Raw genomic sequence first — 27008 nt, 5'->3', positions numbered from 1 at the left:
AGTAATGGTTATGGTAGGGTGGGAATGGGGTGTGATCCAGTAAAGAAGATATAAATGGTGTATTTTTGTATGTTCATCATTCTGTATCCATTTGATATCTTTACTTAAACTAGTTGTTTAATTGTTTGTTGTTTAGTTTTTCTGATCTAGCTAAAGATTTATACTCTTCACAATCTTGAAATATGTTGAATGTGCAGAATGGGGTGGGAGGTGTGGAGTTTGGGTTGGACGTGCAAACTGTAAAATATTGAACAACACGTGTTTCTGTTTGAATTCTTGTACTTTATTTCCTTGTTCAATAAAGCGAAGTTACTTACCTGCAGCAGGTATTCTCCGAGGACAGCAGGCTGATTGTTCTCACATGTGGGGTCGGCGTCCACGGCGGCCCCAGGAACGGAGATTTTTTCTAGTAAAATCCAAAGAGCTTTGCGACAGCCAGCAAAGCGCGGGACGGATGCACCGCGCATGCGTGGCCATCTTCCCACCCGCGCGTGTCCATTCCCGCCTCAGTTAAATTAAAAGCAAATAAAGAATAAAACAACTCCAGAGGGGAGGTGGGAGGGTTACTGAGAACAATCAGCCTGCTGTCCTCGGAGAACACCTGTTACAGGTAAGTAACTTCGCTTTCTCCGAGGACAAGCAGGCTGCTTATTCTCACATGTAGGGTATCCCTAGCCCCTAGGCTCACTCAAAACAACAAAGAAAGGCCAATTAGGCATTGCAACGGCGAGGACATAACAGAGATTGACCGAAGAAACAGCTAACCTGAGAGTGCAGCCTGGAACAGAACAAAAATGGGCCTAGGAGGGTGGAGTTGGATTCTAGATCTCAAACAGATTCTGCAACACCGACTGCACGAACCAACTGTCGCGTCGGGAGTTCTGCTGAAGGCAGTAATGAGAAGTGAATGTGTGGACAGATGACCACTTCGCAGCCTTGCAAATCTCTTCAATAGTGGCTGACTTCAAGTGAGCCACTGATGCTGCCATGGCTCTAACACTATGAGCCGTGACATGACCCTCAAGAGTTAGCCCAGCTTGGGCATAAGTGAAGGAAATGCAATCTGCTAGCCAATTTGAAATGGTGCGTTTCCCGACAGTGACTCCCTTCCTGTTGGGATCAAAAGAAACAAACATTTGGGCGGACTGTCTGATCTGCTCCACATAGAAGGCCAATGCTCTCTTGCAGTCCAATGTATGCAACTGACGTTCAGCAGGGCGGGTATGAGGACGGGGAAAAAATGTTGGCAAGACAATTGACTGGTTCAGATGGAACTCCGACACCACCTTCGGCAAGAACTTAGGGTGCATGCAGAGGACTACTCTGTTGTGATGAAACTTGAGATAAGGAGCATGCACTACCAAGGCTTGAAGCTCACTGACCCTACGAGCTGAAGTAACCGCCACCAAGAAAATGACCTTCCAGGTCAAATACTTCAGATGGCAAGAATTCAGTGGCTCAAAAGGAGGCTTCATCAGCTGGGTGAGAATGACGTTGAGATCCCATGACACTGGTGGAGGTTTGACAGGGGGCTTTGACAAAAGCAAACAACAACTAAAGGCTGTCCAGACATAGGCTTGCCCTCTACACGATAGTGAAAAGCACTAATTACACTAAGATGAACTCTTACGGAGTTGGTCTTGAGACCAGACTCTGACAAGTGAAGAAGGTATTCAAGCAGGGTCTGTGTAGGACAACATCGAGGATCTAGGGCCTTGCTGTCATACCAGACAGCAAACCTCCTCCATTTGAAAGAATAACATCTCTTCATGGAATCTTTTCTGGAAGCAAGCAAGTTTCGGGAGACACCCTCAGAAAGACCCAAGGAGGCAAAGTCTACGCTCTCAACATCCAGGCCGTGAGAGCCAGGGACTGGAGGTTGGGATGCAGAAGCGCCTCCTCGTTCTGAGTGATGAGGGTTGGAAAACAGTCCAATCTCCACGGTTCTTCTGAGGACAACTCCAGAAGAAGAGGGAACCAGATCTGACGCGGCCAGAAGGGAGTGATCAGAATCATGGTTCCACGATCCTGCTTGAGTTTCAGCAAAGTCTTCCCTACCAAGGGTATGGGAGGATACGCATACAGGAGGCCCTTCCCCCAATAAAGGAGAAAAGGCATCTGACGGTAGTCTGCCGTGGGCCTGAAGTCTGGAACAGAACTGAGGGACCTTGTGATTGAGCTGAGTGGCAAAAAGATCCACCGAGGGGGTGCCCCACTCTCGGAAGATCTGGTGAACAACTCTGCAGTTCAGCGACCACTCGTGAGGTTGCATTATCCTGCTCAATCTGTCGGCCAGACTGTTATTTACGCCTGCCAGATACGTGGCCTGGAGAAACATGCCGTGACGGCGAGCCCAAAGCCACATCTGGACGGCCTCACGACACAGGGGGCGAGATCCGGTGCCCCCCTGCTTGTTGACATAGTACATGGCAACCTGGTTGTCTGTCTGAATGTGAATAATTTGGACAGCCGATCTCTGAAAACCTTCAGAGCGTTCCAGATCGCTCACAGCTCCAGCAGATTGATCTGAAGACCTGACTCCTGGAGGGGCTAAACTCCCTGAGTGTGGAGCCCATCTACATGCGCTCCCCACCCCAGGAGAGATACATCCGTGGTCAGCACTTTTTGAGGCTGAGGAATTTGGAAGGGACGTCCCAGGGTCAAATTGGATCGAATTGTCCACCACTGAAGGGAATTGTGAAAATCGGTGGACAGCTGGATCACATCCTCTAGATTCCACGCAGCTTGATACCACTGGGAAGCTAGGGTCCATTGAGCAGATCTCAAGTGCAGGTGTGCCTATGGGCGGTCACATGAACCGTGGAGGCCATGTGGCCTAGAAGTCTCAACATCTGCCAAGCCGTGATCTGCTGAGATGCCCTGGCCATGGAAATGAGAGCCAGAAGGTTGTCTGCTCTCGTCTTGGGAAGATAGGCCCGAGCTGTCTGAGAGCCCAGCAGAGCTCCTATGAATTCTAGTTGTTGAACTGGAAGAAGGTGGGATTTTGGGTAATTGATGACAAACCCTAGTAGCTCCAAGAGTCGAACAGTCATTTGCATGGACTGTAGAGCTCCTGCCTCTGAGGTATTCTTCACTAGCCAATCGTCGAGATAAGGGAACACATGCACTCCCAGTCTGCGTAGAGACACTGCAACCAACGCAAGGCATTTTGTAAACACCCTGGGCGCGAAGGCGAGCCCAAAGGGCAGCACACAATACTGAAAGTGCTGTGCTCCCAGACGGAATCGCAGATACTTCCTGTGAGCTGGAAGTATCGGAATGTGAGTGTAAGCATTCTTTAAGTCCAGAGAGTATAGCCAATCGTTTTTCTAAATCATGGGAAGAAGGGTGCCCAGGGAAACCAACCTGAACTTTTCTCTGACCAGATATTTGTTCAGGGCCCTTAGGTCTAGGATGGGACGCTTCCCTCCCTGTTTTCTTTTGCACAAGTACCTGGAATAGAATCCCAGCCCTTCTTGCCCTGGTGGAACGGGCTCGACCGCATTGGCGCTGAGAAGGGTGGAGAGTTCCTCTGCAAGTACCTGCTTGTGCTGGAAGCTGAAAGACTGAGCTCCCAGTGGACAATTTGGAGGTCTGAAGATCAAACTGAGGGAGTACTCCAACCGGACTATTTGAAGAACCCACCGGTCGGCGGTTATGAGAGGCCACCTTTGGTGAAAAAATGTTAACCTCCCTCTGACCGGTAGATCGTCCGGCACAGGTACGTTTATGGCGGGCTATGCTCAGCTGAGCCAGTCAAAAGCCCATCCCTTGCTTTGCTGGGGAGCTACAGGGGCCTGTCTGGGCGCACGCTGTTGACGTGCACAAGCGAGCTGGGGCTGAGACTGAGAAGGCTGTCGGGAAGGTGGATTGTACCTACGTTTATTGTAAGCATAGGGAGCATTCCTCCTTCCCCTGAAAAATCGTCTACCTATTGAGGTAGATGCTGAAGGCGCCCGGTGGGAGAGTTTGTCGAGGGCGGTTTCTCGCTGGTGGAGCTGCTCTACCACCTGCTCGACCTTCTCACCAAAAATATTATCCCCCCAGCAAGGGACATCCACAAGCCGCTGCTGGGTCCGATTGTCCATGTCAGAGGCACGCAGCCATGACAGTCTGCGAATCACTATACCTTTAGCAGCGGATCTGGATGCAACATCAAAAGTGTCATAAGCATCCCTGGACAGGAATTTACGACACGCCTTCAGCTGCCTGAACCACCTCCTGAAAAGGCCCTGGCAATGCTCCAGAGGGAGCTTATCCACCAAGTCCGCCAGTTGCTTAACATTGTTCTGCATGTGAATGCTCGTGTAGAGCTGGTAGGACTGAATTTTGGACACGAGCACAGAGGTAGGCCTTCTCCCAAAAGAGTCTAAAGTCCTAGCCTCTCGCCCCAGGGGGCGCCAAGGCGAAATTTCTAGTACTTCTGGCTCTCTTGAGAGCGAAATCCACAACCGCAGAGTCGTGAGGTAACTGCGACCTCATCAACTCAGGTTCTCCATGGATCCGATATTGGGACTCCGCTTTCTTAGGAATGGTGGGATTAGATAATGGTTTTCATCCAATTCCTCAGCAATGTCTCCTTAAGGACATTATGCAGAGGGCAGTGGATAACTCCTTAGGTGGCGAAGGATAGTCCAGGACCTCAAGTATCTCAGTCCTGGGCTCATCCTCATTTACAACAGGGAGGGAATGCCCACAGACATTTCCCGGACAAAGGAGGAGAAGGACAGACTCTCTGATGGAGAAGAAGCTTCCTCTCAGGAGAGGAGTGGAATCAGAAGGAAGACCACAAGGACTCCTCGGAAGAGAAATATCTGGGGTCTTCCCCTTCATCCCAGGAGGCATCCCCCTCGGTATCAGACAAGAGCTCACGAACTACATTCTGAAACCGGGCCCGTCTCGACGCCGAGGAACCATGTCCTTGATGGCGATGTCGAGAGGTCGACTCCCATGCTGGCGGCGATGAAGCTCCCTCCATCAACGTCGACGGGGAGTCAACCTAAGTGGCAGCCGAGGCTGATGCCGCAAGCGGTACCGGTGTCGGTGACCTCACCACAGGCACAGAGCCAGCCGCCGCTTCCATCGACGGTACCGAGGGCGCAAGCACCTCCGGTACCGGAACAGACTGATGCAGCAGCCCTTCCAGGAGACCTGGAAGAATGGCTCGAATGCTCTCCTCCAGTCGCTGTCGAGGAAGTTTGTGGGGCCGGTACCAGAGTCGAAGTCAGAATCTGCGAAGGCCTGGGAGGCGATGCCGGGCTGTCCGAAGATCAACGCACCGACACCTCTTGTATGGAGGGTGAGCGCTCCTCCCGGCGTCGGCACTTTCCGGGTGCCGAATCCCTCAACGCCCCAGAGCTCCCCTGGTACCATGTCTCGAGGGGAGAACCGGTGCCGATGCTTCTTCGCCTTCGCTTGAAGTACCTCCTCGGTACAATGAGGAGGACGTGGAATCCACACGTTTCCTCAGAGGGTGGCCCTGCACAGCAGGAGCCTTTGAGACAGGTGGAGACCCACCCGACAGCTCACTACTTCCAGCTACAGGGGAAGTTTGGACAGCCATTACCTGCGCGCCCGATGTCGATGCCATCCCCGGTGCCGACGTCGACGAATCAGACGGAGCTCCAAAAAGACGGTCCCGAAGAGCTCTTCTCGACGCCTGTGTCCGCTTTTTCAAGCTAAGACACAACTTACAAGGGTCTGGGCGATGGTCGGGCCCAAGGCACTGAATGCACCAGGAGTGCGAGTCAGTGCCCGAGATCGACCGCTGGCACCGAGCATACTTCTTGAAGCCGCTGGAAGGCTTTGATGACATCAGCGGAAAAATCGCAGCGGTGAAGTCAAACGGCTCGATTGTGCCAACTTAGGGCACAAAAAAGGGAACCACGGACGGGTGGCCCAAAAGGCCGCGACGGAACCGAAAGGAAACTTATTAAGGACAAAACTAAGGAAAAAAGAGGGATTTGGCTTCTTTTTTTTTACTAGAAAAGAAAAAAAAACAAGAAAAAGGTGGCAAACAGCACATGAAAAGGCGCTTAAGTTTTTCCTGGGACCTAAGGGAGAGATCGACATGCTGCCACTCTGCACCGCGGAAAAGAAAAAACTGAGGCGGGAACAGACGCGCGCGGGCAGGAAGATGGCCGCGCATGCGCAGTGCGTCCGTCCCGTGCTTTGCTGACTGTCGCAAAGCTCTTTGGATTTTACTAGAAAAAATCTCCGTTCCTGGGGCTGCCGTGGACGCTGGCCCCACATGTGAGAACAAGCAGCCTGCTTGTCCTCTGAGAAAAATTGTTTACGATAAAAGGAACCATTTCAAATAAATTAACAATTTACATCTTCCCAAGCTTTAGTAGAAACAGTAGAAGATTCCTTTCCCAAATTACAAACCACTTTTTCACAAAATTGTGTTTCCCACTGGTGAATATATGCATACTGCACAAGGTGAACCTCTGGGGAACTGGGTGTATACAAAAAAGAGAACAGAAGGATCAGAAGCAGCTTGATTTTGCCCCTCAAAGGAAGGACAGACAAGGGTTTCTCTGGCTGCTTGCCCAGATCACTGAGCAAGTTTAATATGTGCCCCCTCCCCCCAATTTCCCTGCACCACCTGCTACTTACAGTCAATGTAGTGGACATAGAAAAGCTTCTTCCCGCTGATATCCTTAACACTGAGGATTTCTGCCAGTGCTGTGGGAAAAACAAGACAAAAAAAAAAAATATATATATATATATACACACACCAAAATTATTTTCCCTCTCTCAAAGGAATACACATTGCACAAGACGTAAACCTGTCTCAGAGGAAAAATAAAAGTTTCTTGTAGGTTCAGGAGTAACATCAGAAAATATGTCTTCATAAAGAGGGTAGTGGATGCATGACGTGGCCTTCCAAGTGAGGTGATAGAGGCAAAAACATTAATGAAATTCAAGAGTATCAGCAATAGCATAAAGGAGGCTTACGTAAGAACCAGAAACTGAGACCACTTTATTGATGAACAGCAGAGATGCCAAAGTAGCTCATAATACTGGAGATTTACTACTGCAATGATGGAGATTGAAGGCCAATGAGTGAGGTTTTTCTCGTGGGCTCTAGCCATGTCAAACTAGTTCTGGCAGATGAACATTCCAAAAACTGATATATTCCAATCAATAAATAGAAAATAACATTTTTGCTACCTTTGTTAACTGGTCATTTTATGTTTCTTATTGCGTTAGTCCTAGGATTCTGCTTTCCTCTTTCTTCTCTTAACTATCTTGCCAGACTCCTTATGCATCTGGCACTTCTTTTCTCTCCATGTTCACCATCCATCTTCTCTCTACATTCCCATCTATCTGACTCAGCACCTCCCATCTCTGTGTCCCTATTCCCCCCACCTCACCCCCATCCACGTGCCAGAATCTCTCTCTCTCTCTCCCCCTCCCCCGGCCACCATCTCTCTCTCTGCTCCACCAGGGGTCCAGCAAGTGTTCCTTTATGTTCCCTTGCTCCTGTTCTGTCTCCTTTTTGCAGGAGCAGCACCTCTCCCTCTTTCCCTGTAAGTCCTGGTACCTCTTTCCTTGTTCTCCCCTGCCCAAATCCTTTTCCCCCTCCACGCCCTCTTTGTTCCTCACCCTTCTCATTGGATCTCTCTGTTCCCCACCTCCTGTCCAGCACCTCTCCCCCTCTTTGCCCCCTCCCTCTCCAATGCCCCCCCCCTCTCTCCTGGTGGCTTAGGGTACTAGTTCGGGCAACAGTGATCCTCCAGAAACTGCTGCCCGTGCTGGCTCCAAGGCTAAAAATGGTGGCTGCGACTTCTCACACTAGTTTTGCGAGAGTTTGCGGCCACCATTTAGAACTGTAGAGCCACATGGGAAGAAGAAACTGGGGGATCACTGCTGCCTGACCTACACTAGACTACCAGGGCTTCGTTCGAGTAGGTCTGGTGAGGTTTTCCCAATGCATAAGAGGAGGGGCTTTGGCATGTGAGCTGCAGAATGGGGCGAAATGCACGTGCTACATGTCAAATGCATGTGTCTTGGTACATCTGGAACAATCACACAGACCCATTTTATAACTATGCTGTAAAGAATTCATCAAATTCTCTAATCAAGGGATCCAATGTAAATACAAATAAAGGAAAGAAGGGACAACACTGCCTTGTCCCTCTACCTTTCCTTATTACAGTACATTCAAGTTTTATTTGTCTCTAATTTTTCTAAAACACTCAGAACCATTTTTTCATATGCTTGAATAAAGGGTTTAGCAGGTCCTTGTGAAGTCTATGTTGAGTCTCGTTTTACTACTGAAATATCAGTATAGCCTCTTATCATTTATTAGGTTTTGATATACCGCCTTATTTGCAATGCAAGTCAAAGTAATTTACAAAGTAAAAATAAACCAATAAAAGAAAAGAACTTCATAATCTACTATAATAAAACTCACCCTCAACATTCTGAAGACAACGTTCTGAAGTCACTCAGTCACTCACTGAAGGGTTCATGGATTCATGGTGGTGAAGCCATAACACTGACCATGTCTCTCTGCCCCGCCCTTGCATCACGGACCTCACTGAAGGGTTCATGGATTCGTGGTGGTGAAGCCATAACACTGACCATGTCTCTCTGCCCCGCCCTTGCATGACGGACCAATCAGAAAAAACACCCTCAACATTCTGAAACACAAAGGACCATCACAACACCGTTCCCAGGCAACACTAGGCAACATAAGACGGACCAATCAGAGGAAACTACGTGACAATAAGGGAGGAGCATTCCCCAGCAGAATGGCTCATTATCTGTGCAGCACGGAGAGCACAGAATCACCGCTGGAACGAGAGAAGAATATTCCTGCTGTGGGTATGTGCAAAAATAGACCGGCGGAGGGGGGGGGGGGGGGGGGAGAAATTTTTAAATGCCTAATGCCAGTACTGAAGAGTGCCAGAGGGCCTATAGCACAGACTATATTTGGGATCGCTTGACATGGAGTCGGAGGAGTCGGTAAACAACGTGCCCGCCACCATCTGGGACGTGGGCGAACAGGACAAGCTGCAGCCCAGCTGGAAGGATTACCCGCCATCCAGCCAGCAGCAAACAGCGACCAAGGAAGGGGGAGGAGTACTCCTTCCCTGCCTAGGAATCGCTGGAGACTGGCTGCCAAACTAACAAAACAACCGCACACCGACGCACCACCTCCATCATTCGAAAGGCATCCACTCTTTCTTCAACAGAAATGCAAACTAATAATACAAAACAAACAAAAAATACATGGTTTCTCAGGCAGCTGCAGGTAACTCCCCACCCCCTTCCTCTTCCCCTTTTGCCGAAGTGGCCAAGGACGTGCCCAACCATCCCCAGCCTCAGGCAAGCAGTCTCCCACCTCAGGGATTCCCCGAGCACCCGGAAAAAGACGGCGCTGATTCCTGCAGCGCATAAATGTTCCAGCATTCCCCTGCAGCCGGCCTGAAATGGACCAAACATACCAGATCACCCCCCGACGGCCCGAGACCGTGCTCTTCTCCCTTCCACCAACTTAAAACAACCATCCCCGTCCTCAGGCAAGCCGTCACCCACATCCCCCAACCCCCAAGCAAAAAACAAAAACAAAACAAAAAAAGACACACATCAACAACCTGTACACACACCGCACCCTCACACACTCACACAAACACACACACAAAATAACTCTGTGACACATACACACACACACAAAAAAAACCACATGCTAGCGCCCGTTTCATTGGTTTCGGAAACGGGCCTTTTTTACTAGTATATAATAAAACGCACCTCCAACGTTCTGAAGCCGAGAAAGTGAAGCCTTCAAGCCTTGAAGCATTCCTGCAACGTTCCGGAACTACGTGTCGTCAGTTGAGGAGATGGAGCGCATGAATGCTTCAAGGCTTCACTTTCTTGGCTTCAGAACGTTGGAGGTGCATTTTATTATATAGGATGTGCTCGGTGCTTTTCTGTAGCACATGGGGGGAATTTAATATATGCTGATTAAAGTGGAGGAGTGGCTGGAGGGGGGGCAGGGGAGATAGGAGAATCGCTGGGTGGCTGGAGGGGGGGCAAGGGAAAAAGGAGAATCGTTGGGTGGCTGGAGGGGGGACAGAGGAGACACACTCGCACCCAGCAGTCTCACTCTCTCTCTGTCACAATCGCTGGGTGGCTGGAGGGGGGCAAGGGAAAAAGGAGAATCACTGGGTGGCTGGAGGGGGGGCAGGGGACACAGGAGAATCGCTGGGTGGCTAGGGGGGGGCAGGGGAGATAGGACAATCACTGGGTGGCTGGAGGGGGGGCAGGGGAGAGAGGGAGAATCGCTGGGTGGCTGGAGGGGGAGGAGGGGACAAAGGAGACTCGCTGGGTGGCTCGAGGGGGGCAGGGAGAGGAGATTCACTGGGTGGCTGGAGTACAATTATGGGAGGGACCCTAGCAGCCCCGCTGATAACACACGCTCTCCAAAAGCAACCCGTCGACGACTGAGAACGTCTAAACGGTAGTGCTTAGAAAAGGAATGCAAGGATGACCAGGTCGTCGCCCTACAAATATCCTCTGGAGGAACCAGACAACGCTCTGCCCAAGAAGCTGCCTGACTTCTCGTAGAATGAGCCTTAACATGATCTGGAACAGTTTTCCCAGAAAGCACATAAGGCTGAAGCAATCATTTCCATGAGCCACCGTGAAATAGTGGGCTTAGAGGCCATGAGCCCCTTATGCGCCCCTCCAATCAAAAGAAACCGATCAGATCGCTGAATGTCATCTGTAGACTTAATATAGTGCTTCAACACCAGTTTGACATCCAAACACTTCAATCTCCGCTGCTCCTCCGAACCGGAGAAAGAACCTAAGACAGGCAATACAACCGATTGAGAAACATGAAACCGAGATACCACCTTGGGAAGAAAGGACGGAACCGGCCGCAAAACTACGCGATCAGGACAGAACTCCAAAAAAGGAGACCTACACGACAACACCTGCAACTCCGAAACCCGCCTAGCCGAAGCAACGGCCACCAAAAACACGGTCTTTAGAGTCAAATCCTTCAATGTACAGGACGACAAAGGCTCCTTGGTAAGAACCGAAAGCACCACATTCAGATCCCATGGAGGAAACAAACATTGAGAGGGAGGACGAAGAAGATTAACTCCTCTGAGAAACACACCACATCCGGATGACTAGCCGACGACTTCCCTTGGATACGACCACGAAAACACGTCAAAGCCGCAATCTGCACCTTAAGAGAAGACAAAGCTATTCCCCCTTGTCAAACTCTCGCTGTAAAAAATCCAAAATCTGCGGCACCGAAGCTCGAAAAGGAGACAGACTACACTCCATACACCAACCCTCAAAAATCCTCCAAGTGCGCACATAACTCAGAGAAGTGGAACGCCGTCGAAAGCGCAGCATCGTAGCAATGACCTGAGCAGAGTAACCTTTTTTTAGTCAACCTAGCCCTCTCAAGAGCCATGCCGTAAGACAGAATCGACCCAGATCCGGATGAATGACTGGACCCTGCAACAAGAGATCTTGCGTGACCGGAAGCCAAAAGAGAAGATCGACCAGATGTCGAAGGTCGGCATACCACGGCCTGCGAGGCCAATCTGGCGCCACCAGCATTAGGCGACCCTTGTGATTCTCTACCTTCTGAAGCAGACGCCCTATCAAAGGCCAAGGCGGAAAAGCATACATTAGACAGTCCAGCCAGGATTGAAGTAGAGCGTCCACTCCATGCGCTTTGGGATCTCTGCGACGAATGTAGAACAGAGGAAGCTTTGCATTGGCCGCGGATGCCAACAGATCCATCTTGGGAACCCCCCAACGATCTACCAACAGACGAAACCCCACATCACTTAGCTCCCACTCTCCGGGGTTGAGCATGTGACGACTGAGAAAGTCTGCCTGAACGTTTAGAACTCCTGCTACATGAGCCGCTGACAGAGCTACCAGATTGACTTCCGCCCATTGTAGGAGCAGTGATGCCTCTCGCTCCAATGGGAGACTCCTCGTTCCTCCTTGCCGACTGATGTATGCCACCGCTGTGGCACTGTCTGACATGACTCGCACTAACTGTCCTCTGAGAAGAGGAAGAAAACTCCGAAGCGCCAGACGGATGGCCCTGGTTTCCAACAAGTTGAGCGAACACCTGGACTCTGGGAGAGACCAGAGACCCTGAGCAACCTGCCCCTGACAATGAGCCCCCCAGCCTTGAAGACTGGCATCCGTCATTACCACCATCCAGTTGGGCAGATCCAGAGGCATAACTTTGGTTAAGTTGGCCTCCCGAAGTCACCATCGCAGACTGGCCCTCACCTGCAACGAAAGTGGCAGCTTGTGATGAAGCGACCCGGTTTGGGATAACCACCTGGACAGAAGCGACCTCTGCAAAGGCCTCATGTGAGCCCTGACCCAGGGCACCGTCTCTATTGCTGCCGTCATCAAACCCAGCACCTGAAGGTAATCCCTTGCCGACGGGCTGGACCTCTGCAAGAAAATTTGAATCTGAGTCTGCAATTTCAGCACGCGAGCCGGAGGAAGGAACACACGACCCCGCTGTGTATCGAAGAGGACTCCCAGATACTCTAAGGACTGAGAAGGCTGAAGACGACTTTTTTGCATATTTTTTTTTGTTTTGTTACATTTGTACCCCGCACTTTCCCACTCAAGGCAGGCTCTATGCGGTGGGCAATGGAGGGTTAAGTGACTTGCCCAGAGTCACAAGGAGCTGCCTGTGCCGGGAATCGAACTCAGTTCCTCAGTTCCCCAGGACCAAAGTCCACCACCCTAACCACTAGGCCACTCCTAGTCCTAGACTACCCAACCTAGATATTGTAAGAATTCGACTACCCGAGCCGTCACCTGAATGCTTTCGAGGAAAGACTTTGCCTGAATCAACCAGTCGTCTAAATAAGGATGGACTAAGATACCTTCTGCTCTGAGAGCTGTCGCCACAACTACCATGACCTTGGTAAACGTGCGTGGAGCGGTCGCAAGCCCAAAGGGAAGGGCCCGAAACTGAACATGATGGCCTAGAATTGCAAACCGAAGAAACCGCTGATGAGCTGGGCGAATGGGAATATGAAAATAGGCTTCTGTAAGGTCTAGAGAAGTCAGAAACTCCCCGGCCCGCACCGCAACAATGACGGACCAAAGAGTCTCCATCCGGAACGAGGGCACTCTGAGAGCTCGATTGACCGCCTTGAGATCTAAAATCGGATGGAAAGACATCCCTTTTGGGCACCAGAAAATAAATGGAATAACGGCCCTGACCCCTCTCCGCCAAAGGCACCGGTGCAATCGCTCGAAGATCCAGCAGCCTGTGGAGAGTAAGACGGACCACACCGGCCTTGACGCGAGACCAGCAAGGGGATTGCAGGAAAGCATCTGACAAAGGGCGAGCAAACTTGCATACCTGTCACGAATAACCTCTAAGACCCAATGATCTGAAGTAATCTGGGCCCACCTCTCTTGAAACTGCGCCAACCGAGTGCTGACATGGATTAGAGGCTGAGCCCGCACACCTTCATTGTTGAGAACGGAAAGAGGAGGAAAAGGAACCCCCTGTCTCTCGACCTTCCCAACGACATCCCCGAAAGGACTGAGTTCTTTGGAAGAATCTAGACCGTGGGCCCTGAAAACCTCTGGCAGAACGAAAACGACGAAAATCACGACCTCTGCTACGAGCTGAAAACTGGCCGCGCCCAGAACCTCTAGGCCGATCCTCCGGCAACCGCGGAACTTTAGCTTCTCCTAGGCTACTCACCAACTTATCCAACTCCTCACCAAACAAAAACGAACCCTTAAAGGGAAATTTACTAAGTTTGGACTTTGAAGCCGCATCCGCGGACCAACCACGAAGCCAGAGTATGGTGAGCAGCCACAGAGAAAGCCATAGACTTAGAAGAGGCCTGAAGCAAATCATAGTGTTATGATTGGGGTCTGAACCCCTCTCAAACTTACCTCTTTCCTGGGGGTCAGCTTCTTAGCTGGCTTCTGTTTCTTTGTGTGTCCTTTCTGAGCTGGCTCTGTCTCTCTGTGCTGGCAGCTTCCAGCAGCAGGGCTCTAATTGTTTACCTGTGTGGGTAGTCTGAGTTGCTCTAACTCTCTTTGGGTGTACTGGCTTCAAGTGTTTCACGGTGTTGCATTGGTGTGGGTTGGGCCTCTATGGTTTTCAGTGTGCTCTCTGGGTTAGTGTGCTGTTGCCTGGGTCTAGGGAGTGTGACATCATCAGGGAGGGCCTTGATAAGGAAGTGGGTTCTTTCCTTCAGGGCCTTCGCAACGTTTGCTTCTGGCTACTTGCTTTAGGTCCAGGTTAGTTTAGTGCAGTGTGCACTTGTGACTTGTGTGTTTGACTTCCCTGTTTTTCCCTTTTGTTACGGTGTGTAGCACTGCTGTTAGTGCAGTGCTGGAGTTTGGTGCTGGGAGCTCCCTTGTGAGTAAGTGTTTAGGAAGCACCTTTTGTTGTTGGGGCATTTGGCTTTCCTGTTTGTTTCCTTGTGCTTGCCCCGCTTTTCCTCATGACCTGTGTTTAGCTGCTGTAGCTGGGTGCTTTGGAAGCACCAGGGTGAGAACCCATGTTTAGCTGCTGCAGCTTGGTGCTTAGGAAGTACCAGTGTTAGGTCTGGCATTTGTCTTCCCTTCCTTTTCCCTTGTGGTTTCCCTGCACTTCTGTTAGTGTAGGGTGTAGGGGCACCCCTGTTAGTTTCTGTTGGGAGCACTGCTGTTAGTGGAGGGCTTAGGAGCTTTTCTGTTGGTGCTGGGCTTAGGAACACTTTTGGTCACTTTAGGAGTTAGGTGCACTTCAGTTACAGCTTGTTCTAGTCCTGGTCCCTGTGTCGTCCAGTAAGTCCTGCCGGCTACTCGAACCCATGAGCTCAACTCCTGGGGGGCTTAGTAGCTAAGTGCAGGTGAAGCTGTGTGGACCAGTCCAGTGTGCTCCAGTCCCGTGTTCCAGTCCTGTGTCCTCCAGTCCGGGGGACCAGTCCAGTGTGCTCCAGTCCAGTGTGTTCCGGTCTGGTGTGTGTTCCAGTCGGGTGTGCTCCAGTCCAGTGTGTTCCGGTCCGGTGTGTGTTCCAGTCCGGGGGATTGCAGTCCAGTGTTCCAGTCCTGTGTCCTCCAGTCCGGTGGATTCCAGCCCATGTGTTCCGGTTCGCTGGGCAGTGCCTGCAGTCCCTGCCGGTGTGCTTACCCAGGGTTGGTTGGTGGGTTTTGCCTGCTGCTGTCGCTCCTCGTCAGCAGCCCAAGGGCTCACGTTTGCTCCAGAGCCCAGCCCCGCGGGCTCTGAACCTGAGAACCTGACACATAGTTAGCATCTGCCAAAAAAGCTGAAGCCATCTCCAGCTTAGCCACGTCATTATCAATAGCAGAAAGATCATCTGAAGAACGGTCTAAAATCCTCTCAGACCACCGAAAACTCGCCCTTGCGACCAAAGAACCACAAATAGCGGCCTGCACTGCCAGAGCCGAAACATCAAAAGCATTCTTCAACAGGGACTCAATCCGGCGCTCCTGGGGTCCCGCAGAGCTGTGCCACCATCCGCCGGAACCATGGGAAAATTAGGTTCTTACCGTGATAATTTTCTTTCCTTTAGTCATAGCAGATGCAGCCATTACAGATGGGTTGTGTCCATCAACCAGCAGAGGGAGATAGAGAGCACACTTTTTTCAGTGCCTCATACCAGCTTGCTCCACTGCCTCTCCTTCAGTAACTGAAGCTTCCAAAGCAGTATGGCAAACCGCAATGGGAATAACATGAGCTTTCCTCACAGCGAACGATGGCCCTACAACAAAGGGCATTAACTCAGAATGGAGGGAATGAAACATCCTCCCGTAGGGCATAAACTCATCCTCCACTGAGACATAACTGGAGGGAATAAACTTATCCTCCCGGAGGGAATAAACTCATCCTCCAAACATGAAACTGGAGGGAATTAAGTCATCCTCCTTTAACTGAACAAGAATCCTGAAGACTGTTTTCCGACTTTCTCCCAAGGACGGAATCTCCAGGAAACATGAACAGAACCTGAAATAGATTTACATCAGATAGCAATCAGACAGGGAAGGATCATGGCTGCATCTGCTATGACTAAAGGAAAGAAAATTATCACGGTAAGAACCTAATTTTCCCTTTCTTGTCATCAAGCAGATGCAGCCATTACAGATGGGATGTATCAAAGCAATCCCTAGATAGGGCGGGAACAAGCCACACCACGCGCCAGCACTTGCGCTCCAAAATGTGCGTCCCTCCTGGCAGCCACATCCAGCCTGTAATGTCGGGCAAAAGAGAGCTTAGAAGCCCATGTTGCTGCACTACAAATCTCTTGAAGAGAGAGTGCTCCAGTTTCAGCCCAAGAAGAGGAAATTCCTCTAGTGGAATGCGCCTTAAAGGCATCAGGCGGAGGCCGGCCGGCAAGCAAATAAGCTGAAAAGATAGATTCTTTAAGCCAGCGGGCAATAGTGGCTTTAGACGCTGGAGACCCTCTGCGAGGCCCTGATAGCAAAACAAACAGATGATCAGAGGTCCTGAAAGAGTTAGTAACTCGCAGATACTGCAGCAGAGTCCTGCGCACGTCCAACAGGTGCAATTGCCCAAGAGAGTCTGGAAACTCCTCCTCTACAAAGGAGGGCAAGAAAATAGGTTGGTTTAGGTCAAACGCTGAAACCACCTTAGGCAAGAAGGAAGGCAAGGTCCGAACCGTGACCCCGGACTCCGAAAACTGCAGAGAAGGGTCTCTATAGGACAGCGCCTGGAGCTCTGACACCCGTCTCGCCGAAGTAATGGCCACTAAAAGAGGGCCTTCAGTGTCAAATCTTTCTCTGAAGCACGCCGAAGCGGTTCAAAGGGAGCACTCTGAAGGGCTTTCAGCACTAGCCCCAGGTTCCACGTTGGACAAGGTGCACGCACGGGAGGACGGAGCCGAAGCACCCCTCTCAGAAACCGTGCCACATCTGGATGAGCAGCTAAAGACACGCCTTCAACCTTGCCACGCAGGGAGGCCAACGCTGCCACTTGCACCTGCAGGGAATTATAGGCCAAGCCTTTTTGTACACCATCTTGCAAAAAGTCCAGAATCGGCGAGACAGGAGCCCACAGGGGTGTGATCTCTTTAGAAGCACACCAGACTTCAAACTGGCACCAAATCCTGGCATAAGCCACGGAAGTGGAATGCTTGCGGGCTTGCAGGAGAGTGGTAATTACTTTATTGGAATAGCCTTTGTCTCTCAATTGCGCCCTCTCAATCGCCAGACCATAAGACCAAATCGGCCGGCGTCCTCCATGGTCACCGGACCCTGTGACAACAGGTGGGGAACCAGAGGTAACTGAAGGGGATCCTCTACGAGCATCTGTCGGAGGTCCGCATACCAAGGCCTCCTGGGCCAATCCGGGGCGACGAGAACCACTTCTCCTGGATGCAGCCAAATCCACAGGAGCACTCGCCCTATCAAGGGCCACGGAGGGAACACATACAGTAGGCCCGGAGGCCAGGGTTGAGCCAAGGATTCCAACCCCGCCGAGCGAGGATCTCTCCGTCTGCTGAAGAAGCACGGGACTTTGGCATTGGTGCTTCTCGCCATTAGATCCATCACGGGCTTGCCCCACTTGGCACATATCTGCAGGAATACTTCATCTGCAAGTTCCCAAGCCGCTGGATCGATCTAATCGGCTTGCACGTTGCTCTGACCTGCAATGTGAGCTGCCGACAGAAACCGTAGATGCAGCTCGGCCCAGTGGCAAATTTGTTCGGCCTGCGCGGCTAGAGCTCTGCACTGAGTGCCGCCTTGTCGATTTATGTAGGCCACTGCTGTCGTGTTGTCCGACATCACTCTGACAGCCAATCCTTCCAGGGTCACTTGAAAGGCCAGAAGCGCCTGAAACACCGCTTTCAACTCTAGGCGGTTGATGGACCACTCCGACTCCTCAGGTGTCCATAGACCCTGGGCATGCTTCCCCTTGCAATGTGCGCCCCAGCCTTTCAGGCTGGCATCTGTCACCACTAGGCACCAATCGGGGAGCGCCAGCGGCATTCCTCGCCGCAGCATGCTGTCTGAGAGCCACCACTCCATGCTGAGTCGGGCCGCAGGGAGCCAAGAGAGTCTGCATTGATAATCCTGAGATACTGGAGACCATCTTTGGAGTAGAGCATACTGTAGAGGTCTCAGGTGCGCTCTCGCCAAGGGCACCAGTTCCATGGTGGCCGTCATCGATCCAAGCAGCTGGACAATGTCCCAAGCTCGCGGGCGGGGCATCCTCAGGAGCAGATGGACCTGATTCTGAAGCTTGCACCGCCTTTGCTCGGGTAGGTACACATACCCCGAGGCTGTGTCGAACCTGGCCCCCAAATATTCTAGAGACTGCGAGGGGGTCAGGTGACTTTTGGCCAAATTGACGACCCAGCCCAGAGATTGAAATACTGAGACCACTCTGGCTGTTACATGCTGACTCTCTGCAGCAGAGTTTGCTCGAATGAGCCAGTTGTCCAGGTACGGGTGAATACCCTCTCGCCTTAGAACGGCAGCTACTACCACCATAACCTTCGAAAAGGTGCGGGGAGCTGTGGCGAGGCCAAAAGGCAAGGCCCGGAACTGGAAATGCTTTCCCATCATCGCAAACCTCAGAAACTTCTGGTGCGGGGGCCAAATTGGAATGTGCAAGTAAGCTTCTTTCAGGTCCAGAGACGTGAGAAACTCTCCTGGCTGTACCGCCGCAATGACGGAGCACAGGGTTTCCGTGTGAAAATGCTGCACTCTCAGGGACTAGTTTAATTCTTTTAACTCTAGAATAGAGCGAAAAGACCCACCTTTTCGCGGCACCACAAAGTAGATAGAGTAGCGGCCGCAGCCGTGTTCGGCGGGAGGTACCGGGGACACGGCCCCTATCTGAATCAGACCTTGCAAAGTCTCCTCTACTGCCGCCCGTTTGGCAGCAGAACCGCATCGGGACTCCACAAACACGTCTCTTACAGGGGCGTCGAATTCTATTCTGTAACCGTCTCTGATCAGGTCCAAGACCCACTGATCTGAGGAAATGTTGGCCCACTCCTCGGCAAAGAGGGAAAGACGTCCTCCGATGACAGGACTCGAGGAGAGGGCCGGCGCACCCTCATTGAGAGGGTCGCCCCTGAACTCTAGGCCTTGAGCCAGCGGCTGCGGAACGTTTGTCCGAGCGAAAGGAGTTCCTCTGCTGAAAGCGGGCACGAAAAGTGAACCCAGCAGAACGCCCCGGGCGGTACCTTCGAGCTTCACGGAAGCGAGGTCTGTAAGAGGAGTGGACCGCCGCACCCTTAGAGGAAGGCCGAGGCCTATCTTTGGGCAAGCGCTGGGGTTTAGCCTCACCCAGGCCCTTCACAATTTTCTCCAACTCCTCACCAAGCAGGAGAAGGCCTTGAAAGGGCAACTTCACCAACCTTTGCTTAGAGGCCAAGTCCGCCGCCCAATGCCGTAGCCAAAGAAGACGGCGAGCCGCCACTGCTACTGCCATGTGTTTAGCTGAAGCTCTGACAATATTATAAAGGGCGTCAGCAAGAAAGGACAAGGCAGACTCCATCCGCGGAGCCACATCTGAAAAGGGCTCCGCTCCATCACCGGGCTGTTCCACTGCCTGTTGCAACCAAGCCAGGCAGGCTCTAGCAGCATAACAACTGCATGCAGACGCCCGAATAGTGAGACCTGGAAGTTCAAATGACCGTTTAAGTGCTGATTCCAGTCTACGATCTTGAATATCCTTCAGGGAAACACCTCCTTCAATAGGGAGGGTAGTTCTCTTTGTCACAGCTGTGACTAGGGCATCCACTTTAGGCATAGCAAAGCGAGCCATATGCTCCTCACTCAGAGGGTATAATTGCCCCATAGCCCTGGAAACTTTCAAAGGTCCCTTGGGTCAGCCCATTGAGCCGAAATAAGCTCTTGGGTGGAGTCATGCAAAGGAAAGGCTCGAGCAGACTTTTTGGTACTAGCCATCCTAGGATTCACAGAGGAGGCTGTGCCACTGTCAGGGTCCTCAATAGAGAGAGCCTGCAGGGTATTAGAAATAAGCGCTGGCAGCTCATCACGGTGGAAAATCCTCACCGCAGAGGGATCGTCTAGATCCTGAGTCACTTCTGCACCAGACTCTGGCTCCTCAGACCATGAAGGCCTGCCAGAGTCCTCCGAATCCTCACAGCCCGACCACGGGGGGGAAAATGGAGGTGCAGCACTCTCTGAAGGGGAATGAGCCCTTCTGCGCTTCATATTCTGCCAATTATCTGGGAATAACGCCTCAGAGGGCATACCCAGGCTAGAATCCACCGGGGGGGGGGGGGGGCATTAGAAGAGGCCCCTGCAGGGCTTTGTGGGAGAGCTCATTTAAGCATGTATGCTTTATGCATTAATAAGACAAAATCAGGGGAGAAAAACTCACCCTGGGCACCCGGATCTCTGCTGAGGCTAGTAGCTCTCATATCAGCCTCACTCCGAGGCCTCCCCCCGGGCTCAGGGCTCTCCGTCTCAGCGGAGGTCGCGCCATGTGGTAAATTCAAAATGGCATCCGCTGCCAGCTCAGAGCACGAAGAATCGTCGCTCGCCATGCTCGGGCCGGCTCTAACGTCTGTACAGCACGATTTACAGAGCCCCGCTGCTGATCTACGCTTGCCACACTTGGAACAGCGCTTTACATTCTCTGCAGCCATTGCCGAAAACGGCGGTAAAATTCAAAATGGCGGTTCGCGCCAAAATCGCCCCGATCACAGGCCCACCCAGGAGGAGTCAGAAAACACTCTTACCTCACTGGACCGAGTATCACAGCTCCGGTCCCACAGAAAAAGGCAAGGAAAAACCTCTGTTCCTTTTTTTTTTTAACGCTGTGAGGAAAGCAGAGGTAAATAGAACTCCGGAGGCTCAGGTGAGTGGGAAAGGCAGGGAAAGGGCGAACCTATGTGCCTGCATCCACTGTTGGTGGGGAAGGACAGGGAAAGCTAAGCAATGTGTCCACATCCACGGAGGTATGGGTAAGGCAGGGAAAGGGCGAACCTATGTGCCTTTAAAGTGAAGCTGCTATAGCCTCCAACACCCCGGCTAACAACTGGCAAGCCAGGAGCCACCTCCAGGCAGATTTTTGATGGAGCTCGAAGATGCTACAACCACTCTGCTAGGGGAGATAGAGATTACTGAAGGAGAGGCAGTGGAGCAAGCTGGTATGAGGCACTGAAAAAAGTGTGCTCTCTATCTCCCTCTGCTGGTTGATGGACACAACTCATCTGTAATGGCTGCATCTGCTTGATGACAAGGAAGTTACGCTTAGTAACCGCGGAGACCACTGCATCCACTACAGGAGAACTCAAGATCTTTATCAGAGTCTGGAACCGGGTAAAGCCTGGTCATGGCCCTGACAAGCCGAAAACCAGAATCCGGACACTCCCACTGAGCCTGGACGATATCTCTAATGTCCTGATGCATGGGAAAAGACTTACCGGCCCTGCGAACACCCTTGATCAACAAATCCACCTTCCTACTACTACTATCACTTCTATAGCGCTACATGGCATACGCAGCGCTGTACACTATACACACAAAGACAGTCCCTGTTCAAAGAGCTTACAATCTAAATAAGACAGGTAACAGACAGAACAAGTAAGAGGCAAGGGGAATTAAAGAGGAGGGGATAAAGGTACAGGCAAGTGAGCATTGGTTAGGACTCAAAAGCAGCGTCAAAGAAGTGGGCTTTTAGCTTGGACTTAAAAACGGCCAAAGACGGGGTTAGACGTACATGCTCAGGAAGTCTATTCTAGGCGTGTGGTGCTAGACAGAAGAAACGGAGTCTGGAATTAGCAGTAGAGGAGAAGGGGACAGATAAGAGCGATTTGTCAACAGAACGGAGTGCTCGAGAAGGGGTGTAGGGAGAGACGAGAGGTATTGGGGAGCAGCAGAGTGAATACATTTATAGGTCAGTAAGAGAAGTTTGAATTGAATGCGGAAACGGATAGGGAGCCAATGAAGTGATTTGAGGAGAGGGCTAATGTGAGCATAGCGACTTTGGCGGAAAATGAGTCGTGCAGCAGAGTTTTGGACTGATTGAAGAGGAGAGAGATGGCTAAGTGGGAGGCCAGCGAGAAGCAGGTTGCAAGTCTAGGACAAGGAGAGCCAGAAGATGCAACAGTATTGCATCTGTGATCACATCTAATCCAATCGCCAGCTCCATGAGGTATTCCAGGGGCAGTGTTTCTGTTTCCCAAGGCCAGTCCTGGAATACCCCTAGGTATACTTCCTAGGCTCAAACACAGTACTATCCTGGTCCTCAAAACGGAGAGTAGAAGAAACCTGGGAAATAAGCTCCTGAAGGTCATCCTTATGAAAGATTCTGACCACCGAAGGATCCTCCCCCACAGGAAGGGATTCCTCTCCATCCACTGCGTGATTAAATTCCTCAGAAAAATCGTCCTCAGGAAACCAAGAATCCTCTGCTAGAGCAGGAAACTCCTGCTCAGGATCAAAGAAATCATCCTGCTCTGCCTGCACAGAAGGCCTGACCCTTTTAACAGGCACAGAAGAACCCTCCACAGATCTCTTTGCTGGAGGTTCAGCTGGTGCAGACTGCTGCAGTAAAAAAGCTTGATACATTTGAACTACAAACACAGGAGGGAAGCCAGCTGCCCCCCCCCCCCCCCCCCGAGTCAAAACTGAAGCTGGAGCAGCCGGCAACGAGGACAGAGGGGCCTAAGGAGCATCAGAGCTGGCCACATCCAAAATAGCGGACGCTCCCGCCAAAACCGGCAGCGAGAGAGCAGGAGACGCGATCACATTACCGCCACCTGGAATCCACCCCCCCCCCCCCCCCGACGTCGGGACTACCGACGCCGACGAAGCAGCCAGTCCTGCACCCTGCTCCTGAAAAGTGTCCACCACCGTGCAGAATTTGCAACCACCACTAGATGTGAAGCCCCGGCGCTGACAAACAGAGCACCACCGCAATTTCTCCGACATCGAGAACAGCTGATCAAGTAAACAAATCAGGCGCGAAAACGAAAGTAAAACCGCTGCTTACTCTTAAACAGTAACGGAGCTGCCCTGCTTGCCCAATGTCAGACACAAACAGCAACGCTGTAAAAATCTCAGACTCAAAGCCTGGATTTTTTTTTTTTTTAATGCAGCTGCCTCTCCCTGCCTCTACAGTTCTTACAACAAAGAGCTGGAGGAAAATTCACATCAGTCAGACTGTTCCTGACAACAGTCTGCTTTTCAAAGCATCAGAATTTACCAAAGTATGCTTTTACTTCAGGGAGGAACAGGGGGGAGGGACTCGACCACCCGAGTGTGGCACCCCCGGGGCAAACAGAGGCCTCCCATGGACCTCAGCCCCTATCAAGCAGGGTTTGTTTGTTTTTTGTTTTTTTAAGATGCACAGTAATAACCTGACCTTTCAGCAGAAATTAAAAATTAATAAGAATTACTAAGAAAGAATAGACAAAAAGGAATGAGGCTGAAGGACTCACCACCTTCCACCTGCTGGAGACAGAGTACTGGATCTTTCTCTGTCTGGCAAGGGCTCTTATTGGCTCTCCAGAGTCACAGTTTTTTTCTCAGTCTCCACCTGCTGGAAGGCGAGCACAACCCATTAGTCACATTCTGGGCCGGTCCGGAGGGATGCTAAGGAAATGTGTCTTTAAGATTAGATCTGAAAACATAAGAAGTTTCAGTGTGCAATGATGGTAAAGAATTCCATAGTGCAGATGGGACCCCTTGCATCTGTCCTGGTTTGGGCGGATAGCAACGGTAAAGATGAATATCCTACCACGTTTGCTTTATCTCTTCCAAGCTATACCCCTGCCCATTGATGATCGTATGCTACACTCCCTTCAAACTAGACTCCAACATTTTATTTGGCAAGGTCATAGACCCCGGCTCCCCAGGTCCCCTTTGTATGTAGCTCGTAAAGGTAAGGGTGGATTGGGGGTACCATATCTGGGGCTATATCATAGGGCTGCCCAGGCAAAAGCCGCAGTTGAATGAATCAGCTCATAAACCTTGGATCAGGATGGAGCAATTTATGGTACGTAGTCCATTGAAGTTAGGTCAGTTACTCTGGTTGGCACCTAAATATCGATGCCTTCCACAGTCTCTTAACCCTATCATTCAATACACTTTCTCATGCTGGGATAAATTAGAGCGAGTGAAGGGATTTCATGAGTCACGGTTGACACCTATAGCTTATAATGCTGCCTTTCCTCCTGGATGCTCTCCCTCCCCTTTCGTTAAGTGGCGAAAAAGTAGATTGATATGGTGGGGGCAGTTGATGAAAGAGGAGCACTTTATCACTTTTGGGGATTTGGCAGCTGAATATGATTTGCCCCAACAAGACCGTTATGCATATAATCAGATTATTCATTTCCTTCAGGCAGCAGGTTTGAAGAATAAGTTGAGGGGAGAAGTTACTTTTTTAGAGAGATTATGTGTGGAGACTGAGGAAACTAAGAGGCTGATCTCTAAACTATATGACCATCTGAGGGCTTCCTTAGTGGCTAGTAGTAAACATCGTGTTAGGTGGGAAAAAGAACTGGACGTGACCTATACCCCTGAACTTTGGCAACAGATGGAACGGGCCTCAGTTCACAGCTCGAGGGCAGTTAATATTCAAGAGAATTGCACTAAGGTGCTGTATCGTTGGTATCTCACCCCAGCGAGACTCCACTATATGTTTCCGGGGGTGTCGACTCTATGCTGGAGGGGCTGTGGGCAGGTAGGCACAATGGGGCATATTTCTGGACCTGCAGAAAAGTACAAGCTTTCTGGAAATCGGTGCAAGGGAGAGTGCAAATTTGGGTGGGGAAACAGATTCCCTGGGATCCAGCAGTGTTTTTATTTAATAGATCTATTATTGGGCTTAGTACAGTGGGAGGGCAGTTGGCTAAGCATTGCTTTAATGCTGCCCGGTTGCTGATAGCTCGGATGTGGAAACAGACTAAGTTTCTTTCAATACAACGCTGGTATAACTTGGTGTGGTATATGAGTAATATGGAAAAATTACTGGCTAAGGAACATAAAACCCTAGCAAAATGGGAAAAGACTTGGGCTCCCGTGGTAAAGTCATTAGCGTAATGGTATTGGGTTGAATTCTTTCGCATGCATGGAAAAAGGGGAGAGGTAGGGAGGGAGAGGGAGGTGGGGGGGTTGTTTTGAGGGGTATTGGTATATATAAATACTTTAAATGTTACAAGAACCATTATTGATACAATATGAAAGCTTTATGTGGAGATTTTGTGTATAACTGATATTGCATGGGGAGGGATCTGTATTGTTTTTGTTCACAAAGACTTTGTTGTACTATGTGGATTCCTTCAATAAAGACTCTTGTTAAAAATTAAAAAAAAGAATTCCATAGTGCAGGTGCTTAAAAAAATAAGAGTACTATTTCTCGTGGACTCCCATCATTCACAGGTTGAACCTAGGAAACAGATGGGTACATAAGCAATGGTATGGGATGCTAAGTAGTTGGATACACCAGGATTTAAGGCTTTAAAGGTAAATGTAGAGATCTTGAATTTAACTCTGAAGTCTACAGTGTAGGCAGAGGAAGAGAGGGGTAATATAAGCTCCGAGGTTTGCACGGCAGAGTACACAGGCAGCCGTATTTTGTAGCGTCTAAAGTTTTTTTAGTTCAAACTTAGGAATACCTGCATATACTGCATTACAGTAATTGCAGCGAGAGACAATGAAAGCATGGAACAGGGTAGGCAGTGAATTTTCATCCAGATAGCTGCAGATGGATCTTAATTGGCACAGGGCAAAAAAAGCTGGATTGCACTACTGAGAAAATCTGTTGGGAGAAAGAAAGCTTAGAGTCTAGAATCACTCCCAGATTTCGGAAAGATTCAACAGGGAATACTGGTAAGTCAAAAAGAGTGAGCATACAGTTTGGCACTCAAGAGTGACTAGCAAGTTGGCAGGCAGTCATTTTACTGGGTTTGTATACAAGGTTATTATTGTGAAGCCAAACAGCAATATCCTTCCATCCTGAAGGCGAAGAAAATCAGGTGAATCTGTTGTGGTGTAATGAAGAAGGATATCATTCACATAAAAGAACGCGCCAATAACATGAGTCTGGCTAGAGCTATAGTTTTATTTGTATTTCTTTTTTTTTTAATGGTTTTGTTCATGATGCCAATGCAGGAATCCTCCTTTGGAGTCTGAAGAACCTGAAAAGTCATTTTAGGAGTTTTGCCTTTGATTTTATTTATGAGTTATTTATTCATTGGATTTATTTTTTGTTTGTACTGTTTTTTATGTTTTATTTATTTGTTGCATTTGTATCCCACATTTTCCCACCTCTTTGCAGGCTCAATGTGGCTTACAATACATCATGAATAGTGAGAATGCATGAGAAAGTATACATTTAGTAATGACAGAAAGATTTTGGGTAACATGATAATGATAAAACATGGTAGTGTTTTAGCAAGCAATCATAGTAAGAAATGTATAAGAAATATATAAGAATTATATAGAAAATGTACATTTAGTAATAGCTTGTATGTTAAGGTATGTGACCTGTTAGCGAGATGTGTCTTGTTGAATTTACAGTAAGAGTTAAGCCCCTGACGCAACCCATGCAGGGCGAAATACGGATGTGTCAGGCAGTATTTTAAATTACTTTTTTTTTTATTAGCTTTTATGAGATTACACTCCCAAGAAAACTTGAGGAAACAATATAAATTAATAATTAAAAAGAAATGTCATTCCAAAAAGAATCAAAAAAGTTTCACAGACAAGCTGAAATTATGAAAGAATAAACAAAAGTAACAATCAATAAGCAAATAGTATTTTCCAAAATTTAAGACCTTTTAACAAATTATCTCCCCATTAATCAAACCACAGCCCACTAAGTAACATTATCAATTCCTGCTAGAAATTTTTCCAGTTGTAAGGAATCATAAAAAAATATATTGATTCTCACGATATGTGACTAAGCACTTACGGGGGAATTTCAAGAAAAAGGAGGCACCCTTAGCCAAGAACTGAGAGAGTGCAAGGCCAAGAAAGCCTTCCTAGCTAACTATCCACCTTATTTTCGA

The 27008-nt window shown here is 49.9% G+C and overlaps 1 protein-coding gene across 1 annotated transcript in view; it reads right to left on the bottom strand.

The window, feature by feature from the left end:
• KAT5 (lysine acetyltransferase 5) overlaps window positions 1-27008 on the bottom strand; it is a 319317-nt gene that overhangs the window by 229976 nt on the left and 62333 nt on the right. The window contains exon 3 of the mRNA XM_030220227.1: window positions 6619-6687. Coding sequence (XP_030076087.1) covers window positions 6619-6687 — 69 coding nt within the window. The remainder of the gene's footprint in view (window positions 1-6618; window positions 6688-27008) is intronic.

This window comes from Microcaecilia unicolor, chromosome 11 (genome assembly GCF_901765095.1).
Source record: "Microcaecilia unicolor chromosome 11, aMicUni1.1, whole genome shotgun sequence".
In the NCBI taxonomy this organism is placed as follows: Eukaryota; Metazoa; Chordata; class Amphibia; order Gymnophiona; family Siphonopidae; genus Microcaecilia; species Microcaecilia unicolor.
This window is presented reverse-complemented; position numbering and strand designations above follow the sequence as displayed.